The sequence below is a fragment of the Gnatocerus cornutus genome, unplaced genomic scaffold (genome assembly GCF_029298725.1).
Source record: "Gnatocerus cornutus isolate USDA-ARS CGAHR unplaced genomic scaffold, icGnaCorn1.1 ctg00000145.1, whole genome shotgun sequence".
Taxonomy (NCBI): Eukaryota; Metazoa; Arthropoda; class Insecta; order Coleoptera; family Tenebrionidae; genus Gnatocerus; species Gnatocerus cornutus.
The window spans coordinates 168252-192999 of record NW_028275485.1 but is presented as its reverse complement, the minus strand read 5'-3'; the positions used below and the strand labels follow the sequence as shown (position 1 = coordinate 192999).

At 34.6% G+C, this 24748-nt stretch overlaps 1 protein-coding gene and 2 long non-coding RNA genes across 8 annotated transcripts; all 3 read right to left on the bottom strand.

Moving 5' to 3' along the window:
- Window positions 1–637: 637 nt before the first annotated feature.
- LOC148165914 (uncharacterized) lies at window positions 638–3831 on the bottom strand. Of its 5 annotated transcripts, none has more exons than XR_015771093.1 (7): window positions 3739–3831; window positions 3479–3669; window positions 2611–2934; window positions 2258–2552; window positions 1895–2189; window positions 1489–1844; window positions 638–1439 (listed from the first exon to the last, which is right to left on the bottom strand). It is a non-coding gene; the product is annotated as an uncharacterized LOC148165914 (long non-coding RNA). The 5 variants fall into 5 exon arrangements; XR_015771095.1 differs by having other exon boundaries at window positions 1489–2057; window positions 2108–2189; XR_015771094.1 differs by having other exon boundaries at window positions 1489–2210.
- Window positions 3832–3833: 2 nt separating this feature from the next.
- Window positions 3834–5181, bottom strand: LOC148165913 (uncharacterized). The gene is made up of 2 exons (XR_015771097.1): window positions 4417–5181; window positions 3834–3921 (listed from the first exon to the last, which is right to left on the bottom strand). It is a non-coding gene; the product is annotated as an uncharacterized LOC148165913 (long non-coding RNA).
- Window positions 4580–22029, bottom strand: LOC148165912 (uncharacterized). Of its 2 annotated transcripts, XM_088049638.1 has the most exons (3): window positions 21942–22029; window positions 21538–21884; window positions 4580–4665 (listed from the first exon to the last, which is right to left on the bottom strand). In XM_088049638.1, the coding sequence occupies exons 1-2, from the start codon at window positions 21954–21956 to the stop codon at window positions 21594–21596; spliced, it is 306 nt and encodes a 101-aa protein (XP_087905764.1). In that variant the 5' UTR covers window positions 21957–22029; the 3' UTR covers window positions 4580–4665; window positions 21538–21593. The 2 variants fall into 2 exon arrangements, with proteins under 2 accessions (XP_087905764.1, XP_087905763.1); XM_088049637.1 differs by having other exon boundaries at window positions 21538–21956.
- Between the last annotated feature and the right edge of the window lie 2719 nt (window positions 22030–24748).

Sequence of the window (24748 nt, the reverse complement as noted above, 5' to 3'; positions counted from 1 at the left end):
GAACACTCTTTATGATTTTACAAAACCGTAATTTATGATTTGCATTAAGAGAAACTTAGTTTTTCAACAAAGGCGCACTTTCAAGAACGAATTCAAGTTTGAACCATTTGCACGCATGCGTGAATTAATCATGAGAAAACAAACGAAAATATCCCGTCGGTTTAATTCGTTAAGTTGCAAAATCCATTTTGAATTTTTTTAACTAAGCTCGAGAAATCTTAATTGTTTTTTTATACTTGTCAAATCTGAGATTGAAAGACTTGGAAACTAAAAATAGAATGTTTCTTAATTCTGAAATAATGATACATAAAATAAGTCAACGCTAATAAACCAATTTATTCAAAAATGGAGTTAGCCGACGATACCTTGAAAGGTCTAGAAAGTAACTTGTGTTAAACCACTTTTACATTTACGGTAAAAAAATGTGATGTCTAACAATGAAGTTGTTATAGAAAGTTTATCCAGGGTTTGATCGTTTATAAAAACTTTTATCTTAGTTAAAAAAGGACAAATTTCGTTTTGGTTTTCAATTTTGTAGTCAGGAAAGAATTGATTGCAACATGGTAGGTAGCATGGGCTCCTTTTTTCATCACCCTGGTATAGGTAGCTTTCATATGCGTGTATTAGATAAAATTAATTTGGATTCCCATTTCGTACTTTATTATAAACTTATACATTTCAGATTCCCATTAATCCTACTGATCCCGCTGATTCCACTAATCTTGCTGAGCTCGCTGAACTTGCCGATTCCACTGATCTTGCTGATCCCACTGACCTTGTTAATCCCATTAATCTTGCTGATCCGACCAATTCTACGAACCCACCCAATATTGTGTCGTCAATTCCAATCCCAATTGTTGATCAAATACAATTGGACAACGACAAAGAAATACGGGATCTCAGATATCAATGCAAAGTGTTAAAATTAAAACTCAAGAGAAAGCAAGAGAAATACAACAAGTGTTTTTCAAAAGTTAGTCACTTAAAGGAAGAGCTGGAGGCGTTAAAAAAGAAATGGAAAACCTTTAACATTGACAAGATCATCGACAGGGCTAACAACTCAGATGAGAAAGCAGTATTTCTCTTGGACCTTCTTCAAAATTACAGCAAAACAGTACCAAGATGGTCGGAATTGATGGTCCGAATGTGTACTATTTGGAGGTATTGCTCGCCGAAAGGATACAATTTTTGTCGCACCCATCTTGTGAAATTGCCATCAAGGACCACTATTTCAAGATTTGTCGGAGAATATAAAGGACAAGATAACCTAATTAAAGAGCGATTGTTAGCCGAAGTGGCCCACTTAAAAAAACCTGTGGAGAGAATATGCTCTTTGATTATGGACGATATGTCCATACGGGAAAAAGTGCAGTACAGTCGAAATGACGATAAAATTTATGGCCTGGAAACTGCAGGAACACACGTAGTCGGAGATAAACCTAAAACAGCAAATAAGATGCTTTGTTTTGTGGTGCATGGTCTGTGTACCAAATATACTATACCTGCAGGGTACTTTTTCCATGCGTCATTAACGACAAACGACCTGTACTTATTAGCGAAGAAAACATTGCAGCTTTTAACGGATTGTGGATTTCTTGTTTTGAGGTTCGTGACTGACAATATTTCCACCAATGTATCGCTTTTTAAAAAATTTGGTAATGGGACACTGCAAAATTCCATTAGTCACCCAGTTTTAGAGCATATTCCGCTGTTTCTAAGCTTTGATTATTGCCATGCTCTGAAAAATGCTAGGAATTTATTCTTAGACCACGACATGTTGTCGTCACAGGGGAAAATAACATCATCATATGTAAAAGAACTTCATCTTTTACAGAAGGATATGCCTGTAAAACCGGTGAGAAACTTGTCATATAAACACCTTTATCCCTCCAACCTTGAAAAAATGAATGTGTTAAGGGCGATACAAGTTTTTTCGCCTGCAGTAACAGCGTCACTCAAGTTCCTTAAAGAGGCTGGAGATAGTCGTTTTGCTGAAGTGGACAGTTCCATTGTGTACATGGAGTATATGTACAATTTTTTTCAACTGCACAATGTGTCTAGCAGGCGACATTATATTCATACGCTAGATAGTAATGTTGCACCTTACGTGGATGTATCTGATGAACGTCTTCAATGGCTAGACGACACATTTCCCAAGTACATTGACGACGTACAAGAAACTTCCAGAGCTGCAGGATTTAAAGGCCTTACTAATGAAACTGCGCATGCACTTAAATTTACTGCAAGAAGTACATACTTATGTATCAAATTTTTATTGGAGCAAGTCGGCTTCTATTATGTTTTGACGAGGTCGTTCAGTTCCGACGCTGTGGAAGCTATGTTTTCGCATGTTCGCTTAAGAGGGGGTTCCAACGATGCCACTGATGCAAGGACAGCCGATTATGCCTTACGTCAAATTCTTCGATGTGGCATTGTTAAAGCCACTAAGACGTCAAATACAGCCGAACACATAGATTTTATAAGTTCTGCAACCATGGCCCGTTCGACTTCAAACAGAGACCCAGACTGTCGCTCTCACAATGAACTTTTGCCTATAGAATTAAGATTGAAAATATTTGGTTTGAAAACAAACAACTTGCCACAAATTACCATTTTTTCGGCATCCATAGCATACCTGGCAGGTTATATAATTAAGAAGATAGAAGATCGATTACACTGCGATCCCTGCGTAGCACCTCTACTTTCTACAACTACTCCAGGGCCCCTTTTGCGACTAATTTCCTTGCATGATCGAGGCGGTTTAATTTATCCAAATGATGTTTTTGTGGCAATAATCCAAAAAATTGCTGAAATAATTGACGAAATGTTGCCACACTTACAACACGAAAAACCATGCCAATCCATATGTGAACATCTTTTTCCGTGCCTAATCATGAATCCAATTCTCTCGTGCGAAGAACATAGAAGTGAAGTCTGTAAATTGATTCTTTCAACGACAGCAAAACCAGTTCTAGGAAATATATGTTTCAACACACAAGATTCAGCAAAAAGAATAGTTTTGCACCACAAACCGCAAAGTCGAAAAGTTTTAAAATTGTAAGACTCCTTAATCTTATCTCTTTTCAATTTGTTTCTTGTTAATCCCTAAATACTTGTAAAATAATTTTGTTGTTCAGTACTTTATCAAATTCGTTGGCTTAGGTCATTAAGTTGTCAAGTCCATTTTGAATTTTTTTAACCGAGGTCGAGAAATCTTAATTTTTTACATATTTGTCGTCAAATCTGGGATTTGAAAATTTGGTGAATGAAAATAAAATATTTCTTAATTCTGAAATAATAACACATAAAAGGATCCAACGCTGTACTATTCTGTTATCATGTTTATAAAAATGGACTTAGCAACTTAACAACTGAAGCCGATGAAATATTGATTTTGAAGAGTAAAGAGTCCAGTTTAAATCTTGTATCTTGTTTTTGCTTTTTTTTTGCTTGGTAAGACAGCGTCTTAGTTATTAACCTTTGTTGCTTTCCACATTTTAATCGTCACAATTTTCCATTACTTCAGTCTCGTTCTCCTTAACACTAGTCCTGACTTTCCATTCTTCAACATATATTAGTTTTATATGCCATTGCAGATCATCCTGTCCTTTTCTGGGTGGTGACATGCAACTTTGTGTTTTATTTGACCATCATTCTTCTCTTATATGACTGAAAGATTTGTAATCAATGGATATATTCTCTAGCTGTAACCATTGTGGAAAATTCCGGAATACTTACTTTCCCCATTTAATTTTAGGTTTCCAGACGAACTGCACACGATAATACAACCAAAAATACCATCGCTTGTTGGCTTTGTCCAAACCTCTTCATCGGTTGCTACTATTCGGTTGTGTTGCTTGTTATTCTTTTTTCCTCATTCAACAAAAGCATCAGAAGAACACAAGACAAATCTTCATTACTCTACATCGATGTAAAAGACATCAGTTTAGTCCAAAAATTGCAGTTCTGCCCAAAAATTATGAGAACGCACAAAATGGAATATTTAAATGGTTAAAAACGCAAAGAGAAAACATTTTTACTCAAACCTAACCTACCAGTGAAAAGTGAAAACACTTGGCAACTGCTGTCAACGTGGCAAAAACGTTGAAAATTAGTAAGTTTTTTCGTCGTTGGGGTCGCTGGCATATGTACAGCGTTTGACCTTGAAGGAACTTTTTTCATAGGGAAAAAATCAAAATTGAACAGGCTTGGTATAAGATGGAGTCGGCGATGTTTTAAAACTTACAATTTTTGAATCAAAACCATTTGCAGGAATAAGGAAGAATGATAAAAAACAATACCCTCAAATTAAACTAAAGGAGTATTAATAAAATAAAAAAACACAAACTCGACACTCTCCCTCCTTCTTGCAAAAAGTGTGAAAAAGTTTCATTAGGAACATGTTTGTTGGCTTACCTAAAAAAGACGAGGGAAACAATCTGAAATGGACGAAACTATCCATTCTTAATTAATGGTAATTGATTATTGCTCTAATTCCAACTGATCCAAGAGCCAAGAGCCAAGGTTAGTCCTTCGCAAGTGGCGCTTCCTCAAAAATATCTCATTTAACGACTTCTTCAATTCTTGTAGATCATTGTTGTTTTTATATGCTGATGTAACCGCAGCCAGCTTGTCGGACATTTCAGTGCTCATTTCTTTTTCCGACTAAAACAAACCAAATGGTTTTAGGTGTTAATCTTCCTCTGATACTACAAATGCCATGACATCATAAAGACACTAAATTTAAATCCCAAATTTGCAATCTGCGTAAAATTCTGCGTTCACTGATGTATAATAACTCAAGTTTACTCTAAAAAATAAGCGAGATATCGATATGAGAAGTTTGGCCATAGTTTTAGTCATGAATTTTTGCGAAAATTTGCAAATTTCGACTTTTGGAAAATCTAAAAACGATTTCTTATGTAAAAAATCGCGAGAAAAACGATGCCGCAAACCGCATTCCAATATCTGAAATAGTTTTCGAGATATCGAGCATGAATTGTTTGGAACCTTCAAAAATTTGGCCATCTGGCGACAACCCAAAAATTCAAACGGCCATAACTCAGTTATTTGTTGTCGGATCTGAATTTAAATTCCAGATTTGGATTCAGCGTGAGATTCTGCGTAAAATGAGTCAAAATTTATTGAGTTTACCTACGAAATAAAGAAAGCATTGACCAAAAACTGTTTGGAAGTGGTCATTTTGGGGTGATTTTCAATCAATGTTTTCAAAATGAAAATGACGTTTAATAGCATTGAATTATATATCAGTCGAAAGAGGAGCTCAAAATCTATCTACTGGCCCAATTTGAGATCGATCAAACAAACGGTTTAGGAGTTATGCCCAAAAATAAAAAAAAATAAAAATTTTCATCGTTTGAGTCGCAATTTTTTTTCGCGAAAAATCGACTATCGAATTTTGGGCTTTTAAGCACTTTTTCTAACGTAAAATGAGCCGAGAAAAACGATGGCGCAAACCGCATCTCAATATCTCTAATAGTTTCCGAGATATTTAACTTTGAAAATTGGGAAAAATGAGAAAAAATGAAAATCAACTATCCGAAACTTTGATCGGCCATAACTCAGTTATTTGTTGTCGGATCTGAATTTAAATCCCAGATTTGGAATCTGCGTAAAATTCTGCGTTCACTGATGTATAATAACTCGAGTTTACTCTAAAAAATAAGCGAGATATCGATATGAGAAGTTTGGCCATAGTTTTAGTCATGAATTTTTGCGAAAATTTGCAAATTTCGACTTTTGGAAAATCTAAAAACGATTTCTTATGTAAAAAATCGCGAGAAAAACGATGCCGCAAACCGCATTCTAATATCTGAAATAGTTTTCGAGATATCGAGCATGAATTGTTTGGAACCTTCAAAAATTTGGCCATCTGGCGACAACCCAAAAATTCAAACGGCCATAACTCAGTTATTTGTTGTCGGATCTGAATTTAAATTCCAGATCTGGATTCAGCGTGAGATTCTGCGTAAAATGAGTCAAAATTTATTGAGTTTACCTACGAAATAAAGAAAGCATTGACCAAAAACTGTTTGGAAGTGGTCATTTTGGGGTGATTTTCAATCAATGTTTTCAAAATGAAAATGACGTTTAATAGCATTGAATTATATATCAGTCGAAAGAGGAGCTCAAAATCTATCTACTGGCCCAATTTGAGATCGATCAAACAAACGGTTTAGGAGTTATGCCCAAAAATAAAAAAAAATAAAAATTTTCATCGTTTGAGTCGCAATTTTTTTTCGCGAAAAATCGACCATCGAATTTTGGGCTTTTAAGCACTTTTTCTAACGTAAAATGAGCCGAGAAAAACGATGGCGCAAACCGCACCTCAATATCTCTAATAGTTTCCGAGATATTTAACTTTGAAAATTGGGAAAAATGAGAAAAAATGAAAATCAACTATCCGAAACTTTGATCGGCCATAACTCAGTTATTTGTTGTCGGATCTGAATTTAAATCCCAGATTTGGAATCTGCGTAAAATTCTGCGTTCACTGATGTATAATAACTCAAGTTTACTCTAAAAAATAAGCGAGATATCGATATGAGAAGTTTGGCCATAGTTTTAGTCATGAATTTTTGCGAAAATTTGCAAATTTCGACTTTTGGAAAATCTAAAAACGATTTCTTATGTAAAAAATCGCGAGAAAAACGATGCCGCAAACCGCATTCCAATATCTGAAATAGTTTTCGAGATATCGAGCATGAATTGTTTGGAACCTTCAAAAATTTGGCCATCTGGCGACAACCCAAAAATTCAAACGGCCATAACTCAGTTATTTGTTGTCGGATCTGAATTTAAATTCCAGATTTGGATTCAGCGTGAGATTCTGCGTAAAATGAGTCAAAATTTATTGAGTTTACCTACGAAATAAAGAAAGCATTGACCAAAAACTGTTTGGAAGTGGTCATTTTGGGGTGATTTTCAATCAATGTTTTCAAAATGAAAATGACGTTTAATAGCATTGAATTATATATCAGTCGAAAGAGGAGCTCAAAATCTATCTACTGGCCCAATTTGAGATCGATCAAACAAACGGTTTAGGAGTTATGCCCAAAAATAAAAAAAAATAAAAATTTTCATCGTTTGAGTCGCAATTTTTTTTCGCGAAAAATCGACTATCGAATTTTGGGCTTTTAAGCACTTTTTCTAACGTAAAATGAGCCGAGAAAAACGATGGCGCAAACCGCATCTCAATATCTCTAATAGTTTCCGAGATATTTAACTTTGAAAATTGGGAAAAATGAGAAAAAATGAAAATCAACTATCCGAAACTTTGATCGGTCATAACTCAGTTATTTGTTGTCGGATCTGAATTTAAATCCCAGATTTGGAATCTGCGTAAAATTCTGCGTTCACTGATGTATAATAACTCGAGTTTACTCTAAAAAATAAGCGAGATATCGATATGAGAAGTTTGGCCATAGTTTTAGTCATGAATTTTTGCGAAAATTTGCAAATTTCGACTTTTGGAAAATCTAAAAACGATTTCTTATGTAAAAAATCGCGAGAAAAACGATGCCGCAAACCGCATTCTAATATCTGAAATAGTTTTCGAGATATCGAGCATGAATTGTTTGGAACCTTCAAAAATTTGGCCATCTGGCGACAACCCAAAAATTCAAACGGCCATAACTCAGTTATTTGTTGTCGGATCTGAATTTAAATTCCAGATCTGGATTCAGCGTGAGATTCTGCGTAAAATGAGTCAAAATTTATTGAGTTTACCTACGAAATAAAGAAAGCATTGACCAAAAACTGTTTGGAAGTGGTCATTTTGGGGTGATTTTCAATCAATGTTTTCAAAATGAAAATGACGTTTAATAGCATTGAATTATATATCAGTCGAAAGAGGAGCTCAAAATCTATCTACTGGCCCAATTTGAGATCGATCAAACAAACGGTTTAGGAGTTATGCCCAAAAATAAAAAAAAATAAAAATTTTCATCGTTTGAGTCGCAATTTTTTTTCGCGAAAAATCGACCATCGAATTTTGGGCTTTTAAGCACTTTTTCTAACGTAAAATGAGCCGAGAAAAACGATGGCGCAAACCGCACCTCAATATCTCTAATAGTTTCCGAGATATTTAACTTTGAAAATTGGGAAAAATGAGAAAAAATGAAAATCAACTATCCGAAACTTTGATCGGCCATAACTCAGTTATTTGTTGTCGGATCTGAATTTAAATCCCAGATTTGGAATCTGCGTAAAATTCTGCGTTCACTGATGTATAATAACTCAAGTTTACTCTAAAAAATAAGCGAGATATCGATATGAGAAGTTTGGCCATAGTTTTAGTCATGAATTTTTGCGAAAATTTGCAAATTTCGACTTTTGGAAAATCTAAAAACGATTTCTTATGTAAAAAATCGCGAGAAAAACGATGCCGCAAACCGCATTCCAATATCTGAAATAGTTTTCGAGATATCGAGCATGAATTGTTTGGAACCTTCAAAAATTTGGCCATCTGGCGACAACCCAAAAATTCAAACGGCCATAACTCAGTTATTTGTTGTCGGATCTGAATTTAAATTCCAGATTTGGATTCAGCGTGAGATTCTGCGTAAAATGAGTCAAAATTTATTGAGTTTACCTACGAAATAAAGAAAGCATTGACCAAAAACTGTTTGGAAGTGGTCATTTTGGGGTGATTTTCAATCAATGTTTTCAAAATGAAAATGACGTTTAATAGCATTGAATTATATATCAGTCGAAAGAGGAGCTCAAAATCTATCTACTGGCCCAATTTGAGATCGATCAAACAAACGGTTTAGGAGTTATGCCCAAAAATAAAAAAAAATAAAAATTTTCATCGTTTGAGTCGCAATTTTTTTTCGCGAAAAATCGACTATCGAATTTTGGGCTTTTAAGCACTTTTTCTAACGTAAAATGAGCCGAGAAAAACGATGGCGCAAACCGCATCTCAATATCTCTAATAGTTTCCGAGATATTTAACTTTGAAAATTGGGAAAAATGAGAAAAAATGAAAATCAACTATCCGAAACTTTGATCGGCCATAACTCAGTTATTTGTTGTCGGATCTGAATTTAAATCCCAGATTTGGAATCTGCGTAAAATTCTGCGTTCACTGATGTATAATAACTCGAGTTTACTCTAAAAAATAAGCGAGATATCGATATGAGAAGTTTGGCCATAGTTTTAGTCATGAATTTTTGCGAAAATTTGCAAATTTCGACTTTTGGAAAATCTAAAAACGATTTCTTATGTAAAAAATCGCGAGAAAAACGATGCCGCAAACCGCATTCCAATATCTGAAATAGTTTTCGAGATATCGAGCATGAATTGTTTGGAACCTTCAAAAATTTGGCCATCTGGCGACAACCCAAAAATTCAAACGGCCATAACTCAGTTATTTGTTGTCGGATCTGAATTTAAATTCCAGATTTGGATTCAGCGTGAGATTCTGCGTAAAATGAGTCAAAATTTATTGAGTTTACCTACGAAATAAAGAAAGCATTCACCAAAAACTGTTTGGAAGTGGTCATTTTGGGGTGATTTTCAATCAATGTTTTCAAAATGAAAATGACGTTTAATAGCATTGAATTATATATCAGTCGAAAGAGGAGCTCAAAATCTATCCACTGGCCCAATTTGAGATCGATCAAACAAACGGTTTACGAGTTATGGTCAAAAATAAAAAAAAATAAAAATTTTCATCGTTTGAGTCGCAATTTTTTTTCGCGAAAAATCGACTATCGAATTTTGGGCTTTTAAGCACTTTTTCTGACGTAAAATGAGCCGAGAAAAACGATGGCGCAAACCGCATCTCAATATCTCTAATAGTTTCCGAGATATTTAACTTTGAAAATTGGGAAAAATGAGAAAAAATGAAAATCAACTATCCGAAATTTTGATCGGCCATAACTCAGTTATTTGTTGTCGGATCTGAATTTAAATCCCAGATTTGGAATCTGCGTAAAATTCTGCGTTCACTGATGTATAATAACTCGAGTTTACTCTAAAAAATAAGCGAGATATCGATATGAGAAGTTTGGCCATAGTTTTAGTCATGAATTTTTGCGAAAATTTGCAAATTTCGACTTTTGGAAAATCTAAAAACGATTTCTTATGTAAAAAATCGCGAGAAAAACGATGCCGCAAACCGCATTCCAATATCTGAAATAGTTTTCGAGATATCGAGCATGAATTGTTTGGAACCTTCAAAAATTTGGCCATCTGGCGACAACCCAAAAATTCAAACGGCCATAACTCAGTTATTTGTTGTCGGATCTGAATTTAAATTCCAGATTTGGATTCAGCGTGAGATTCTGCGTAAAATGAGTCAAAATTTATTGAGTTTACCTACGAAATAAAGAAAGCATTGACCAAAAACTGTTTGGAAGTGGTCATTTTGGGGTGATTTTCAATCACTATTTTTAATGTAAAAACGACGTTTAATACCTTTGTATTATATATCATTCGAAAGAGGAGCTCGAAATCTATCTACTGGCTCAATTTGAGATCGATCAAACAAACGGTTTAGGAGTTATGGCCAAAAATAAAAAAAAATAAAAATTTTCATCGTTTGAGTCGCAATTTTTTTTCGCGAAAAATCGACCATCGAATTTTGGGCTTTTAAGCACTTTTTCTAACGTAAAATGAGCCGAGAAAAACGATGGCGCAAACCGCATCTCAATATCTCTAATAGTTTCCGAGATATTTAACTTTGAAAATTGGGAAAAATGAGAAAAAATGAAAATCAACTATCCGAAACTTTGATCGGCCATAACTCAGTTATTTGTTGTCGGATCTGAATTTAAATCCCAGCTTTGGAATCTGCGTAAAATTCTGCGTTCACTGATGTATAATAACTCGAGTTTACTCTAAAAAATAAGCGAGATATCGATATGAGAAGTTTGGCCATAATTTTAGTCATGAATTTTTGCGAAAATTTGCAAATTTCGACTTTTGGAAAATCTAAAAACGATTTCTTATGTAAAAAATCGCGAGAAAAACGATGCCGCAAACCGCATTCCAATATCTGAAATAGTTTTCGAGATATCGAGCATGAATTGTTTGGAACCTTCAAAAATTTGGCCATCTGGCGACAACCCAAAAATTCAAACGGCCATAACTCAGTTATTTGTTGTCGGATCTGAATTTAAATTCCAGATTTGGATTCAGCGTGAGATTCTGCGTAAAATGAGTCAAAATTTATTGAGTTTACCTACGAAATAAAGAAAGCATTGACCAAAAACTGTTTGGAAGTGGTCATTTTGGGGTGATTTTCAATCACTATTTTTAATGTAAAAACGACGTTTAATACCTTTGTATTATATATCATTCGAAAGAGGAGCTCGAAATCTATCTACTGGCTCAATTTGAGATCGATCAAACAAACGGTTTAGGAGTTATGGCCAAAAATAAAAAAAAATAAAAATTTTCATCGTTTGAGTCGCAATTTTTTTTCGCGAAAAATCGACCATCGAATTTTGGGCTTTTAAGCACTTTTTCTAACGTAAAATGAGCCGAGAAAAACGATGGCGCAAACCGCATCTCAATATCTCTAATAGTTTCCGAGATATTTAACTTTGAAAATTGGGAAAAATGAGAAAAAATGAAAATCAACTATCCGAAACTTTGATCGGCCATAACTCAGTTATTTGTTGTCGGATCTGAATTTAAATCCCAGCTTTGGAATCTGCGTAAAATTCTGCGTTCACTGATGTATAATAACTCGAGTTTACTCTAAAAAATAAGCGAGATATCGATATGAGAAGTTTGGCCATAATTTTAGTCATGAATTTTTGCGAAAATTTGCAAATTTCGACTTTTGGAAAATCTAAAAACGATTTCTTATGTAAAAAATCGCGAGAAAAACGATGCCGCAAACCGCATTCCAATATCTGAAATAGTTTTCGAGATATCGAGCATGAATTGTTTGGAACCTTCAAAAATTTGGCCATCTGGCGACAACCCAAAAATTCAAACGGCCATAACTCAGTTATTTGTTGTCGGATCTGAATTTAAATTCCAGATTCGGATTCAGCGTGAGATTCTGCGTAAAATGAGTCAAAATTTATTGAGTTTACCTACGAAATAAAGAAAGCATTGACCAAAAACTGTTTGGAAGTGGTCATTTTGGGGTGATTTTCAATCACTATTTTTAATGTAAAAACGACGTTTAATACCTTTGTATTATATATCATTCGAAAGAGGAGCTCGAAATCTATCTACTGGCTCAATTTGAGATCGATCAAACAAACGGTTTAGGAGTTATGGCCAAAAATAAAAAAAAATAAAAATTTTCATCGTTTGAGTCGCAATTTTTTTTCGCGAAAAATCGACCATCGAATTTTGGGCTTTTAAGCACTTTTTCTAACGTAAAATGAGCCGAGAAAAACGATGGCGCAAACCGCAACTCAATATCTCTAATAGTTTCCGAGATATTTAACTTTGAAAATTGGGAAAAATGAGAAAAAATGAAAATCAACTATCCGAAACTTTGATCGGCCATAACTCAGTTATTTGTTGTCGGATCTGAATTTAAATCCCAGATTTGGAATCTGCGTAAAATTCTGCGTTCACTGATGTATAATAACTCGAGTTTACTCTAAAAAATAAGCGAGATATCGATATGAGAAGTTTGGCCATAGTTTTAGTCATGAATTTTTGCGAAAATTTGCAAATTTCGACTTTTGGAAAATCTAAAAACGATTTCTTATGTAAAAAATCGCGAGAAAAACGATGCCGCAAACCGCATTCCAATATCTGAAATAGTTTTCGAGATATCGAGCATGAATTGTTTGGAACCTTCAAAAATTTGGCCATCTGGCGACAACCCAAAAATTCAAACGGCCATAACTCAGTTATTTGTTGTCGGATCTGAATTTAAATTCCAGATTTGGATTCAGCGTGAGATTCTGCGTAAAATGAGTCAAAATTTATTGAGTTTACCTACGAAATAAAGAAAGCATTCACCAAAAACTGTTTGGAAGTGGTCATTTTGGGGTGATTTTCAATCAATGTTTTCAAAATGAAAATGACGTTTAATAGCATTGAATTATATATCAGTCGAAAGAGGAGCTCAAAATCTATCCACTGGCCCAATTTGAGATCGATCAAACAAACGGTTTACGAGTTATGGTCAAAAATAAAAAAAAATAAAAATTTTCATCGTTTGAGTCGCAATTTTTTTTCGCGAAAAATCGACTATCGAATTTTGGGCTTTTAAGCACTTTTTCTGACGTAAAATGAGCCGAGAAAAACGATGGCGCAAACCGCATCTCAATATCTCTAATAGTTTCCGAGATATTTAACTTTGAAAATTGGGAAAAATGAGAAAAAATGAAAATCAACTATCCGAAATTTTGATCGGCCATAACTCAGTTATTTGTTGTCGGATCTGAATTTAAATCCCAGATTTGGAATCTGCGTAAAATTCTGCGTTCACTGATGTATAATAACTCGAGTTTACTCTAAAAAATAAGCGAGATATCGATATGAGAAGTTTGGCCATAGTTTTAGTCATGAATTTTTGCGAAAATTTGCAAATTTCGACTTTTGGAAAATCTAAAAACGATTTCTTATGTAAAAAATCGCGAGAAAAACGATGCCGCAAACCGCATTCTAATATCTGAAATAGTTTTCGAGATATCGAGCATGAATTGTTTGGAACCTTCAAAAATTTGGCCATCTGGCGACAACCCAAAAATTCAAACGGCCATAACTCAGTTATTTGTTGTCGGATCTGAATTTAAATTCCAGATCTGGATTCAGCGTGAGATTCTGCGTAAAATGAGTCAAAATTTATTGAGTTTACCTACGAAATAAAGAAAGCATTGACCAAAAACTGTTTGGAAGTGGTCATTTTGGGGTGATTTTCAATCACTATTTTTAATGTAAAAACGACGTTTAATACCTTTGTATTATATATCATTCGAAAGAGGAGCTCGAAATCTATCTACTGGCTCAATTTGAGATCGATCAAACAAACGGTTTAGGAGTTATGGCCAAAAATAAAAAAAAATAAAAATTTTCATCGTTTGAGTCGCAATTTTTTTTCGCGAAAAATCGACCATCGAATTTTGGGCTTTTAAGCACTTTTTCTAACGTAAAATGAGCCGAGAAAAACGATGGCGCAAACCGCATCTCAATATCTCTAATAGTTTCCGAGATATTTAACTTTGAAAATTGGGAAAAATGAGAAAAAATGAAAATCAACTATCCGAAACTTTGATCGGCCATAACTCAGTTATTTGTTGTCGGATCTGAATTTAAATCCCAGCTTTGGAATCTGCGTAAAATTCTGCGTTCACTGATGTATAATAACTCGAGTTTACTCTAAAAAATAAGCGAGATATCGATATGAGAAGTTTGGCCATAATTTTAGTCATGAATTTTTGCGAAAATTTGCAAATTTCGACTTTTGGAAAATCTAAAAACGATTTCTTATGTAAAAAATCGCGAGAAAAACGATGCCGCAAACCGCATTCCAATATCTGAAATAGTTTTCGAGATATCGAGCATGAATTGTTTGGAACCTTCAAAAATTTGGCCATCTGGCGACAACCCAAAAATTCAAACGGCCATAACTCAGTTATTTGTTGTCGGATCTGAATTTAAATTCCAGATTTGGATTCAGCGTGAGATTCTGCGTAAAATGAGTCAAAATTTATTGAGTTTACCTACGAAATAAAGAAAGCATTGACCAAAAACTGTTTGGAAGTGGTCATTTTGGGGTGATTTTCAATCACTATTTTTAATGTAAAAACGACGTTTAATACCTTTGTATTATATATCATTCGAAAGAGGAGCTCGAAATCTATCTACTGGCTCAATTTGAGATCGATCAAACAAACGGTTTAGGAGTTATGGCCAAAAATAAAAAAAAATAAAAATTTTCATCGTTTGAGTCGCAATTTTTTTTCGCGAAAAATCGACCATCGAATTTTGGGCTTTTAAGCACTTTTTCTAACGTAAAATGAGCCGAGAAAAACGATGGCGCAAACCGCATCTCAATATCTCTAATAGTTTCCGAGATATTTAACTTTGAAAATTGGGAAAAATGAGAAAAAATGAAAATCAACTATCCGAAACTTTGATCGGCCATAACTCAGTTATTTGTTGTCGGATCTGAATTTAAATCCCAGCTTTGGAATCTGCGTAAAATTCTGCGTTCACTGATGTATAATAACTCGAGTTTACTCTAAAAAATAAGCGAGATATCGATATGAGAAGTTTGGCCATAATTTTAGTCATGAATTTTTGCGAAAATTTGCAAATTTCGACTTTTGGAAAATCTAAAAACGATTTCTTATGTAAAAAATCGCGAGAAAAACGATGCCGCAAACCGCATTCCAATATCTGAAATAGTTTTCGAGATATCGAGCATGAATTGTTTGGAACCTTCAAAAATTTGGCCATCTGGCGACAACCCAAAAATTCAAACGGCCATAACTCAGTTATTTGTTGTCGGATCTGAATTTAAATTCCAGATTCGGATTCAGCGTGAGATTCTGCGTAAAATGAGTCAAAATTTATTGAGTTTACCTACGAAATAAAGAAAGCATTGACCAAAAACTGTTTGGAAGTGGTCATTTTGGGGTGATTTTCAATCACTATTTTTAATGTAAAAACGACGTTTAATACCTTTGTATTATATATCATTCGAAAGAGGAGCTCGAAATCTATCTACTGGCTCAATTTGAGATCGATCAAACAAACGGTTTAGGAGTTATGGCCAAAAATAAAAAAAAATAAAAATTTTCATCGTTTGAGTCGCAATTTTTTTTCGCGAAAAATCGACCATCGAATTTTGGGCTTTTAAGCACTTTTTCTAACGTAAAATGAGCCGAGAAAAACGATGGCGCAAACCGCAACTCAATATCTCTAATAGTTTCCGAGATATTTAACTTTGAAAATTGGGAAAAATGAGAAAAAATGAAAATCAACTATCCGAAACTTTGATCGGCCATAACTCAGTTATTTGTTGTCGGATCTGAATTTAAATCCCAGATTTGGAATCTGCGTAAAATTCTGCGTTCACTGATGTATAATAACTCGAGTTTACTCTAAAAAATAAGCGAGATATCGATATGAGAAGTTTGGCCATAATTTTAGTCATGAATTTTTGCGAAAATTTGCAAATTTCGACTTTTGGAAAATCTAAAAACGATTTCTTATGTAAAAAATCGCGAGAAAAACGATGCCGCAAACCGCATTCCAATATCTGAAATAGTTTTCGAGATATTGAGCATGAATTGTTTGGAACCTTCAAAAATTTGGCCATCTGGCGACAACCCAAAAATTCAAACGGCCATAACTCAGTTATTTGTTGTCGGATCTGAATTTAAATTCCAGATTCGGATTCAGCGTGAGATTCTGCGTAAAATGAGTCAAAATTTATTGAGTTTACCTACGAAATAAAGAAAGCATTGACCAAAAACTGTTTGGAAGTGGTCATTTTGGGGTGATTTTCAATCACTATTTTTAATGTAAAAACGACGTTTAATACCTTTGTATTATATATCATTCGAAAGAGGAGCTCGAAATCTATCTACTGGCTCAATTTGAGATCGATCAAACAAACGGTTTAGGAGTTATGGCCAAAAATAAAAAAAAATAAAAATTTTCATCGTTTGAGTCGCAATTTTTTTTCGCGAAAAATCGACCATCGAATTTTGGGCTTTTAAGCACTTTTTCTAACGTAAAATGAGCCGAGAAAAACGATGGCGCAAACCGCAACTCAATATCTCTAATAGTTTCCGAGATATTTAACTTTGAAAATTGGGAAAAATGAGAAAAAATGAAAATCAACTATCCGAAACTTTGATCGGCCATAACTCAGTTATTTGTTGTCGGATCTGAATTTAAATCCCAGATTTGGAATCTGCGTAAAATTCTGCGTTCACTGATGTATAATAACTCGAGTTTACTCTAAAAAATAAGCGAGATATCGATATGAGAAATTTGGCCATAGTTTTAGTCATGAATTTTTGCGAAAATTTGCAAATTTCGACTTTTGGAAAATCTAAAAACGATTTCTTATGTAAAAAATCGCGAGAAAAACGATGCCGCAAACCGCATTCCAATATCTGAAATAGTTTTCGAGATATCGAGCATGAATTGTTTGGAACCTTCAAAAATTTGGCCATCTGGCGACAACCCAAAAATTCAAACGGTCATAACTCAGTTATTTGTTGTCGGATCTGAATTTAAATTCCAGATTTGGATTCAGCGTGAGATTCTGCGTAAAATGAGTCAAAATTTATTGAGTTTACCTACGAAATAAAGAAAGCATTGACCAAAAACTGTTTGGAAGTGGTCATTTTGGGGTGATTTTCAATCAATGTTTTCAAAATGAAAATGACGTTTAATACCTTTGTATTATATATCATTCGAAAGAGGAGCTCGAAATCTATCTACTGGCTCAATTTGAGATCGATCAAACAAACGGTTTAGGAGTTATGGCCAAAAATAAAAAAAAATAAAAATTTTCATCGTTTGAGTCGCAATTTTTTTTCGCGAAAAATCGACCATCGAATTTTGGGCTTTTAAGCACTTTTTCTAACGTAAAATGAGCCGAGAAAAACGATGGCGCAAACCGCATCTCAATATCTCTAATAGTTTCCGAGATATTTAACTTTGAAAATTGGGAAAAATGAGAAAAAATGAAAATCAACTATCCGAAACTTTGATCGGCCATAACTCAGTTATTTGTTGTCGGATCTGAATTTAAATCCCAGCTTTGGAATCTGCGTAAAATTCTGCGTTCACTGATGTATAATAACTCGAGTTTACTCTAAAAAATAAGCGAGATATCGATATGAGAAGTTTGGCCATAATTTTAGTCATGAATTTTTGCGAAAATTTGCAAATTTCGACTTTTGGAAAATCTAAAAACGATTTCTTATGTAAAAAATCGCGAGAAAAACGATGCCGCAAACCGCATTCCAATATCTGAAATAGTTTTCGAGATATCGAGCATGAATTGTTTGGAACCTTCAAAAATTTGGCCATCTGGCGACAACCCAAAAATTCAAACGGCCATAACTCAGTTATTTGTTGTCGGATCTGAATTTAAATTCCAGATTCGGATTCAGCGTGAGATTCTGCGTAAAATGAGTCAAAATTTATTGAGTTTACCTACGAAATAAAGAAAGCATTGACCAAAAACTGTTTGGAAGTGGTCATTTTGGGGTGATTTTCAATCACTATTTTTAATGTAAAAACGACGTTTAATACCTTTGTATTATATATCATTCGAAAGAGGAGCTCGAAATCTATCTACTGGCTCAATTTGAGATCGATCAAACAAACGGTTTAGGAGTTATGGCCAAAAATAAAAAAAAATAAAAATTTTCATCGTTTGAGTCGCAATTTTTTTTCGCGAAAAATCGACCATCGAATTTTGGGCTTTTAAGCACTTTTTCTAACGTAAAATGAGCCGAGAAAAACGATGGCGCAAACCGCATCTCAATATCTCTAATAGTTTCCGAGATATTTAACTTTGAAAATTGGGAAAAATGAGAAAAAATGAAAATCAACTATCCGAAACTTTGATCGGCCATAACTCAGTTATTTGTTGTCGGATCTGAATTTAAATCCCAGATTTGGAATCTGCGTAAAATTCTGCGTTCACTGATGTATAATAACTCGAGTTTACTCTAAAAAATAAGCGAGATATCGATATGAGAAATTTGGCCATAGTTTTAGTCATGAATTTTTGCGAAAATTTGCAAATTTCGACTTTTGGAAAATCTAAAAACGATTTCTTATGTAAAAAATCGCGAGAAAAACGATGCCGCAAACCGCATTCCAATATCTGAAATAGTTTTCGAGATATCGAGCATGAATTGTTTGGAACCTTCAAAAATTTGGCCATCTGGCGACAACCCAAAAATTCAAACGGTCATAACTCAGTTATTTGTTGTCGGATCTGAATTTAAATTCCAGATTTGGATTCAGCGTGAGATTCTGCGTAAAATGAGTCAAAATTTATTGAGTTTACCTACGAAATAAAGAAAGCATTGACCAAAAACTGTTTGGAAGTGGTCATTTTGGGGTGATTTTCAATCAATGTTTTCAAAATGAAAATGACGTTTAATAGCTTTGAATTATATATCAGTCGAAAGAGGAGCTCAAAATCTATCTACTGGCTCAATTTGAGATCGATCAAACAAACGGTTTAGGAGTTATGCCCAAAAATAAAAAAAAATAAAAATTTTCATCGTTTGAGTCGCAATTTTTTTTCGCGAAAAATCGACTATCGAATTTTGGGCTTTTAAGCACTTTTTCTAACGTAAAATGAGCCGAGAAAAACGATGGCGCAAACCGCATCTCAATATCTCTAATAGTTTCCGAGATATTTAACTTTGAAAATTGGGAAAAATGAGAAAAAATGAAAATCAACTATCCGAAACTTTGATCGGCAATAACTCAGTTATTTGTTGTCGGATCTGAATTTAAATCCCAGATTTGGAATCTGCGTAAAATTCTGCGTTCACTGATGTATAATAACTCGAGTTTACTCTAAAAAATAAGCGAGATATCGATATGAGAAGTTTGGCCATAGTTTTAGTCATGAATTTTTGCGAAAATTTGCAAATTTCGACTTTTGGAAAATCTAAAAACGATTTCTTATGTAAAAAATCGCGAGAAAAACGATGCCGCAAACCGCATTCCAATATCTGAAATAGTTTTCAAGATATCGAGCATGAATTGTTTGGAACCTTCAAAAATTTGGCCATCTGGCGACAACCCAAAAATTCAAACGGCCATAACTCAGTTATTTGTTGTCGGATCTGAATTTAAATTCCAGATTTGGATTCAGCGTGAGATTCTGCGTAAAATGAGTCAAAATTTATTGAGTTTACCTACGAAATAAAGAAAGCATTGACCAAAAACTGTTTGGAAGTGGTCATTTTGGGGTGATTTTCAATCACTATTTTTAATGTAAAAACGACGTTTAATAACTTTGTATTATATATCATTCGAAAGAGGAGCTCAAAATCTATCTACTGGCTCAATTTGAGATCGATCAAACAAACGGTTTAGGAGTTATGCCCAAAAATAAAAAAAAATAAAAATTTTCATCGTTTGAGCGCAATTTTTTTTCGCGAAAAATCGACTATCGAATTTTGGGCTTTTAAGCACTTTTTCTAACGTAAAATGAGCCGAGAAAAACGATGGCGCAAACCGCATCTCAATATCTCTAATAGTTTCCGAGATATTTAACTTTGAAAATTGGGAAAAATGAGAAAAAATGAAAATCAACTATCCGAAACTTTGATCGGCCATAACTCAGTTATTTGTTGTCGGATCTGAATTTAAATTCCAGATTTGGAATCTGCGTAAAATTCTGCGTTCACTGATGTATAATAACTCGAGTTTACTCTAAAAAATAAGCGAGATATCGATATGAGAAGTTTGGCCATAGTTTTAGTCATGAATTTTTGCGAAAATTTGCAAATTTCGACTTTTGGAAAATCTAAAAACGATTTCTTATGTAAAAAATCGCGAGAAAAACGATGCCGCAAACCGCATTCCAATATCTGAAATAGTTTTCGAGATATCGAGCATGAATTGTTTGGAACCTTCAAAAATTTGGCCATCTGGCGACAACCCAAAAATTCAAACGGCCATAACTCAGTTATTTGTTGTCGGATCTGAATTTAAATTCCAGATTTGGATTCAGCGTGAGATTCTGCGTAAAATGAGTCAAAATTTATTGAGTTTACCTACGAAATAAAGAAAGCATTGACCAAAAACTGTTTGGAAGTGGTCATTTTGGGGTGATTTTCAATCAATGTTTTCAAAATGAAAATGACGTTTAATAGCATTGAATTATATATCAGTCGAAAGAGGAGCTCAAAATCTATCTACTGGCCCAATTTGAGATCGATCAAACAAACGGTTTACGAGTTATGGTCAAAAATAAAAAAAAATAAAAATTTTCATCGTTTGAGTCGCAATTTTTTTTCGCGAAAAATCGACTATCGAATTTTGGGCTTTTAAGCACTTTTTCTAACGTAAAATGAGCCGAGAAAAACGATGGCGCAAACCGCATCTCAATATCTCTAATAGTTTCCGAGATATTTAACTTTGAAAATTGGGAAAAATGAGAAAAAATGAAAATCAACTATCCGAAACTTTGATCGGCGATAACTCAGTTATTTGTTGTCGGATCTGAATTTAAATCCCAGATTTGGAATCTGCGTAAAATTCTGCGTTCACTGATGTATAATAACTCAAGTTTTCTCTAAAAAATAAGCGAGATATCGATATGAGAAGTTTGGCTATAGTTTTAGTCATGAATTTTTGCGAAAATTTGCAAATTTCGACTTTTGGAAAATCTAAAAACGATTTCTTATGTAAAAATCGCGAGAAAAACGATGCCGCAAACCGCATTCCAAAATTACGAATTTTACTGCACGTGACCATCAAATGCACTCGTCTAAAGTTGGTAGCAGCCCCTAGGGATGTTTATTGGTAACAGTTAACGTCTAGCGCAGGTTTGCCAAAAACCATAAATGGAGAGAAAAGAAAACAAACCTTCCATCCTTCCTCAAACAAGCAGCGATGCATCCAGAATTCCAGATCTCGCGTTTTCAAAAAACCAATAAAAATTCTCTATAAACTTCCATTCCTTGATGTTTCTTTGACTTCACAAAATAGCTGACAAGACACCAGATGACCTTCAGAGCCTTTGTAGTATTTTCTTTCTTGACAACTGCATCTCGATGATACTTTGTTTCCGTTGGTTGAGTTCCTTTGAGCCTTCTCTGGAGAAACACTCGTTTTTTGCTCGTAGACTCATCAGGTTTGAAAACGTTGCAAACTTCGTGCTCCCGCAATGAAATCAGCAACACTCTGAACATTTCCCAGTCACTGAACGACATCTTCAACCACAGGAAAAAGAACATTTGACTTTGACTTAAAACATGTTTAAATTTAACCTTTTTCATCCACATTGCAGTAAAGCAGCACCTTTTTCATGATGTTATGCTCCTTGATCAATTCACTGTTCTCTGGGAGCACTGAATGGGTGGTTTCTTCAATTCTGTGCAATAACTTGCAGAGTCCTTTAGCGTTGAGCGACGACAACCGCCTTTTCGACATCTTAGGCTATGGGTATCATCCATCGATTCAGTCTCTTAATAATAAACTCTGGTAATGAAGTTGGAACCTGAAATACCACGAAACATTTCAAGGCTGGAATTCAAACAGTTTTCAGCTTACCTGCGTTTAAAAATTTCAATAAGACCCATCAATTTGTTGCAAATCAACTCCAACTAAAAATAGCTTCAAATGAACTTCTTAACTTGTGTAATTTCTTTGCTACCATGCCCAGAAGAACGAGAAAGTAAACAGTAAAGAATTCTGGTAGTCTCTTGTGCAAGCAGGATCGTTGTTAATCATTTGTTGTACTCTGAAAATAAGTTTAGTAAATCATGAACATAACCTCAATGTGTGCTGTCAAAATATTCAAGTTAAGACATACGTTAAGATAGAGACACAATACCATTTTTAAATAATTAATAGAATCGTAACCAAGTCGTGAATGTTAAATCAGACTTCAGATTCTTACTCCTGAGGACAAAATTAATAAAAAGAGTATTTTCTTGCTTTAATTTTCATCGAAAAACTGCAAACCAAATAAAAGTTTGAAAAATTAATAAAACATTAACGGAGCGTCGGATCGAAAAATCTTTGACGGATTCTTGTTCCTGAGGTCCAAATTGATGGAAAAAGTCGGTTTCAAGGAGATTTTATTTTTTGTCGAAATCGCCAAAAATCCATGATGTTTAGTCTTTGAACTTTTTTTGGCGAAAAACGCGAAAGTTCGCAGATCGGCACGAAACTTTGCACATGGCATAATTTGACATTTCCACATCCATTTTTGGTCTCCGTTCCTCGCTATCTGTCAGATTTTTTGAGAAAATGCAAATTAAAAATTTCAAAATTCAATTTCCCGCGTCAAGCAATCTGTCAACGAAGCATAGAAGCTAGGACATGCGTCAACAGATCTGTCCATAAATAATATTAAATAAAATATTAACAAAGTCGTAAATCTTAAATCAAAGTTTAGATTCGTTTTTCTGAGATTAAAATTAACAAGTTAAGTAGTTTATTGTATTTATTTACACCGAAAAATGAATGCATAATGTGTGTATAATTGGTTGCCTACCCACATTGCAAATTTTAATTTTAAGTAAACTTATAATTACGTTTTGAATCCGACTTTAGAGTACAGAATCTTGTTCCTGAAGTCTAAATTAATGAAAAAAAAATGTTTCAAGAGGGTTTCGATTAAATTTCAAATATCAGTCGCGAAGAAACCTGTTTAGTTTTCAACCAATCACACACAGCCCAAATAAGAACCGGCAAATTTAAAGAAATTTATTAATAACACAAACATTAACATGAATAAATTAATGAGTACAAAGTTTCTACTTAAAAACTACAACAGGACTTAGAAAGACGTTGAAAACCGCCTCGACTACACTCCTTACATTAAATCTCGCTTCTTTCGGTCTTTTGACCGTCGTTAAATTGTTGTTACTACAAGCGAGACAGCCGATTTCGTCTAACCCGACTTGTACCTTGAACCCCCCACCTCGTTGTTGAAAAGTGTCCCCCCTTAAAATCCCCGCTTGCACTTTCGTGGTGATTTCGAACGTGTACAAGTTGTACCTCTTGTCGATTTGATCGCGCTGTAAAACGAGCTGCACTCTTCGCGGACTGCTTGCGTGATCGAAGATGGTGCGAAAACTGTTCGAAACCGAGCGGATTTTAACATCGTTTTTCAGTTTTCTGGGTTGATTTCAGGAGGATTAGAACCGAGAAGACGACTTGGATGAAAGCCGTGAATTTCTTGTACCGTGTTTGGGCGGTGAGGACCACGAAGAGGCAGAGAGACTGAAGATGAGGCCGGTGAAAACGAAGAAGGGCTAAGCTTCCGCGGAGTCAACGTCACGTGCATCGGAAGTCGTGGAACTCTCGCTTCACCTGCAACATTTGGAACGTGACAACTTGTCACTAGCATCAGCACCACCAGCAGCTGCGTTTCTGACTTCGCCAAAAAGAAAAAGGCTAGGAACCATACCAACTTCAAGTACAAGATCTTAAGGGCTAGATGTGGGTGGAGAATCGACCTCTGGACGGACCAAAGGGATGTGATCCAAAGCCTTCAGATCAGGATGGGATTAACAATGGGTAAATGTCCGTGGGAATAATCCACCGTGGCCGATGGGTAAAATGATGTATAATAACGCAAGTTTACACCAAAAAACAAGCGAGATATCGATATGAGAAGTTTGGCATTGTTTTTTTAATCATGAATTTTCGCGAAAATTTGTTTCATAAAAATATTATAATCTTCTATAACTAGACATTTAACAATCGTAGATAATATATATTAAAGAGCCACTTTGGGGTGATAAAAAATGACATAATAATTAAGTAGAAGCGAAAATTGCAAACGATTTGAGCACTTGTTTAGAAATGATAAGACAACAACGCTCGAATTCTGTTTTCGTGTTTGACGATCATCGCCTTCAACTTTCTTATTTCGTCGGCGAATTCTGGCAACGTTTTCTCCTAAATCAACAAAATTAGTTTAAGAAAAACCACAAATCTAAACTTGTGTTTGGTTTTGAGTCTTCCCCGATTTCGAAGAGCTTCGACACAGAAATGATCGCTTTCGATTCCATCCTTGAGCGAAATCAACAGACTCTTCAGTCGACAGCGCGCGCGCGCGCGC